The 4,497-nt window shown below is 40.8% G+C and overlaps 1 protein-coding gene across 1 annotated transcript; it reads left to right on the top strand.

The window, feature by feature from the left end:
• The first annotated feature begins 2,981 nt into the window (after window positions 1-2,981).
• Window positions 2,982-3,938, top strand: LOC141108877 (olfactory receptor 8D1-like). The gene has a single exon (XM_073600846.1). The coding sequence runs from the start codon at window positions 2,982-2,984 to the stop codon at window positions 3,936-3,938; it is 957 nt and encodes a 318-aa protein (XP_073456947.1).
• Window positions 3,939-4,497: the final 559 nt, after the last annotated feature.

The following is a 4,497-nucleotide window of genomic DNA, read 5'->3' as shown; positions in this document are numbered from 1 at the left end:
TGAGTTGCAACCAAAGAACACCATACCTACTGTGAAGCATGGGGGTGGCAACATTATGCTTTGGGGCTGTTTCTCTGCAAAGGGAACAGGATGATTGATCCATGTACATGAAAGAATGAATGGGGCCATGTATCATGAGATTTTGAGTGCAAACCTCCTCCCATCAGAAGCATTTCAAGGTCCTGGAGTGGCCTAGACAGTCTCCAGATCTCAACCCCATAGAAAACCTTTGGAGGGAGTTGAAAGTCCGTGTTGCCCAGCGACAGCCCCAAAACATCACTGCTCTAGAGGAGATCTGTATGGAGGAATGGGCCAACATACCAGCAACAGTGTGTGACAACCTTGTGAAGACTTACAGATGTCATTGCCAACAAACGTTTGACCTCTGTCATTGCCAACAAAGGATATATAACAAAGTATTGAGATAAACTTTTGATATTGACCAAATACTTATTTTCCACCATAATTTGCAAATAAATTATTTCAAAAACCAGACAATGTGATTGTCTGGATTTGTTTCCACATTTTGTCTCTCATAGTTCAGCACACTGAACCACCTTATCCTGGACAGGCATTGATTAGCCTCTTCTATCCATGGGGTAGTGTACTGATTGTGAATAGTCCTCCGGTTGAGTGTTTGGTAGTCAATACACATCCTTAGGGAACCGTTCTTTTTCATCACTACCACTATAGGCAAGGCATAAAGACTTTGTGAATCTCAAATGATGTCCATTTGCTTCAACCCTGACAGTTGTTCATGAAGTTCAACTCTTTCTCCGAAGGGCTTGTCTTTCTGAAGGCAAATACTGTATTGGGCACTCTTTGCATATTAAGTCATTTTTGCAGAATATCTCCCGCCATCTCAAGAGCTGGACTTTGGCTCTCTCCCTCCATTCAGGTGGAAGTGGGGTGTTCTGCAGTTAGATGCTCTCTACTCGGACTTCACCTGTGACATGCCAGTTACAAGCACAGTTGCATGCACACCAACAATACAGACTCATTCTAAGGGGTGTATTTTTAGAATTTATTGCTAATAACTTGAAACAGGGGATGAGTTTAAGGGTTTCAGGATACTCAATAGTAGCAATCAATAGAAGAATACATTTCTCAGCAGGAATTCTTAAAGCAGCAGGCACACACTAAAGTCCCAACATCAGGTCTTAAGCCTTTAGCTTTGCCTGTAACTATGTAGTGCAATGACCTGCCTTATTGGATACAAAATTATATGGTTTTTGGTAAATCTACAGGAAAATTGTACAAGAGTATTATATAATGTATGGCAAGCTTTACTCACAATGTCCCAGGAGCTGTCTGTCACCCAGCTTCCACAGGTAGATCCTCAGTGAGAAGGATAAGTGATCCTTCTCCAGACCTGGACTTCAAAGCTGTGCCCTCCAGCAAAAATCCTTTAAGCAATCCTCTTCAGGCCCTCAATCCAAGCCCTGTTGGGGCCCAGACTGCAATTCATGTCTCTTTCTGAGGAGAGGAAAAACACTCTGGCAAGGCCTCCCCTATGAGTAAGCACTCAGCTCCGAGTGCGAAACGCGTCAGCCAACCTGTACTTTCTGCATGATGGTCTTGTTATTTTGATGATCCCATCTTTTCAATAAAGTGAAGTTTTGATTACATCCGGTGTGCGGCATCCAGATCTTCTCACTTCAAGCCTGTTAAGCCCTCCCCAGCCACCTTCTGGACATCTCCTTCCATGGATTGGCTGGAGCATAATAAATATTTATACTGAACATTTGACTCTCCCTGCCCTATATTTTGGAAGCTTCTACCAGAAGCAGGTGGTAAAAAGCAAACACGTAGCTTAGGAAGTCATGATTAGACAAAAGTAATGGATCACTGATCCACTGGCTACAGTGAAGCCAACAACTAAATTTACCCATCATCCTAGCTAAAGGGGAGCGCTAAAAAACCTTTCTAGATGCTGGATACTAACATGTTAGATTCCACTTTTGTGCATTCAGTATATGTTGATGCTTTTTAATCTCCCGAGCGAGGCAGCTCCAAATACCAGGTACTGAACATAATCCATAAAAAAAGAAGCATGGAGCACCAAACTATTTTTTTAAATGTCCAACTGTTCTTATAATGCAACCAAACATGTTTTAGGGCTTCTAAAATGCCCCCTTCATGAGGACTTTTCTGATTGATTAAAGAAATGACGCAAAAATACTATTTACAGTTAAAATCTGCTTATTTTAAGGAATTTCACTTATTCTTTACAGTGTCAACAACTTACACAGTACTTTATATATGGCATATACAGATGTGAGACCTGGGAGCGTGAGAGTGCTGTGGTGAAATGGAGGCTGGCATCATCAAAGCACAAGTCCAGCCCAAGGTATTACCAACACACCATGTTCAGATAAACAGGCAAGACACATTTATGTCACCAACAGAAAACGGCAACATTTCAAGGCCATTAAGGGCCTATTCCTCAGGTAGTAGTGAGAAGAAGAGGCCCTTAGTGGCCAGGAAGCATCACTGCTTTCTTTTGGTGATATTAAAGTGTCATGTCTGATTATCTGAACATGGTGTGCTAATGATACTGTATCTTGGACTGGACTTACAGTACATACTGTACTTTCATATCCTGCCCTCAAGTAGCTTACAATTTAATGTCCCCATCTCACATGTATACATGTATGTACTAGGTCCAGTTTTAGACAGAAGCCAATTAACCTACCAGCATTTTTTTTGGAGTGTGGGCCCCATAGCCACCATCTTGGATGGGATTTAAACCAAGAATCCCATCATTGCAAGGTAAAAGTGCTAACCGCTAAGCTACAGTACTTCCCATGAACTTCCCATAAAGAATAGAAAAAGAGTTTTACACAAGAATGAAGCAGCTTGTTTCAGGAGCCTCTCCACATTGATAGGGAGTCTAACTCTTCTATGTTCTATACAAAACAAAAAAATGTTTGCTATAAATACACTTTTACTCACAGAGTCTGTTGGTTTTCTTCTTCCAGATGTCAGATGCCTCTCAAGATGTGGATGTGTGGAACCACACCCCGATTAAATATTTCATTATCAAAGGCATTACTGATTCTCCGGGGCTCCAGGCCTTGGTTTTCCTTTTTGCTCTGTTCATCTATCTGATTACAGTTACTGGTAACATGTCTATCCTCTTCCTGGTCTGCCTGGATACTAGTCTTCACACCCCAATGTACTTCTTCTTGGGCAACTTGTCCTTCCTTGATGTGTTTTGCCTGACAATCACCCTTCATAAAATCCTTTTGTCTTACATGTCTGGAGATAAAACTGTTTCTTTTGCTAACTGCATGTCACAAATGTATATCTTTTCTACTTTGACTTGCAGCGAGCTCCTTATACTGACAGCCATGGGTTATGACCGTTACGTTGCCATTTGCAACCCCTTGCTCTACCACATCATCATGAACAGCAGAGTTTGTGTTCTCTTGGCCATCGTTTGTTGGGTTTTGGGATTTGTAGAAGTTATACCTCACATGTGGGCAATATCTCGATTCTCGTGCTACAAGTCAAATGAGATCAATCATTACTTCTGTGACATCTTGCCAATCATGAAACTATCCTGCAGTGACACCACCCTGCTGAAGCTCATAATATTCATTGAGGGGCTCTTGGTAGTAATCTTCACCCCCTTCCTCCTTACCTTCATCTCCTACATCTTCATCATAGCCACCATACTTAGGATAAAATCAAGCACTGGAAGACGCAAAGCCTTCTACACTTGTTCCTCTCACCTCACTGTTGTTATAATTCTGTACGTGAGTCTCGTCTGCCAGTATTTAAGGCCAAAGTCAACTGACACCTTGGACTCCAACAAACTGTTCTCTTTGTTTAACACAGCCGCAGTACCTGTCCTCAATCCATTTATCTACAGCTTGAAAAATAAAGATGTGAAGTCAGCAGCAAGAAGGCAATTGAAGTGGTTAATGCAGTAAGCAAAGTGTTATAAATGTATACTGGGGTGGTAGTATATGGAACAGGAGCAGAGTCAGCTGTGACTAGATCTCAGTTCCAAAAGGAATGTAACAAAAATGTAAGTTGAAGTGCCACACCACTTTACACTAGTTAAAGTTAGGGAGACAATCCCTCTGACTTTTATCATAACAGATATCGTATCTGGACCTTTTAGCAGTGGTGTGGCACTTCAATTTAGATTTTTGTTATATTACACTATAAGCCAAGGAGATTGGGGAGATCCACTGGGGTGTAAATCAATTTCCAAATGAGAACAAAAAGGGGGTGGGACTTTACATGTACCTTGCAGGGTCTAAAAAATACACATACCAAAAAGGCTTATAAAATAAACAAATCTTTCATTTCCATATACAAATGGTTAGATTTAAAAAAAGTTAAATCTAAATCTAACCATTTGTATATGTAAATTAAATATTTGTTTATTTTTTAAGCCTTTTTGGTATGTGTATTTATTAGACCCTGCAAGGTACATGTAAAGTCCCAGCCCATTTTTGTTCTCATTCGGTAATTGTTTTATAT

This window comes from Aquarana catesbeiana, linkage group LG09 (genome assembly GCF_042186555.1).
Source record: "Aquarana catesbeiana isolate 2022-GZ linkage group LG09, ASM4218655v1, whole genome shotgun sequence".
NCBI classification, from domain to species: domain Eukaryota; kingdom Metazoa; phylum Chordata; class Amphibia; order Anura; family Ranidae; genus Aquarana; species Aquarana catesbeiana.
This window is presented reverse-complemented; position numbering and strand designations above follow the sequence as displayed.

Excerpts from the sequence above, each read along its gene's own strand:
- LOC141108877 (XM_073600846.1), top strand. The coding sequence starts at position 2,982 with ATGTCAGATGCCTCTCAAGATGTGGATGTGTGGAACCACACCCCGATT.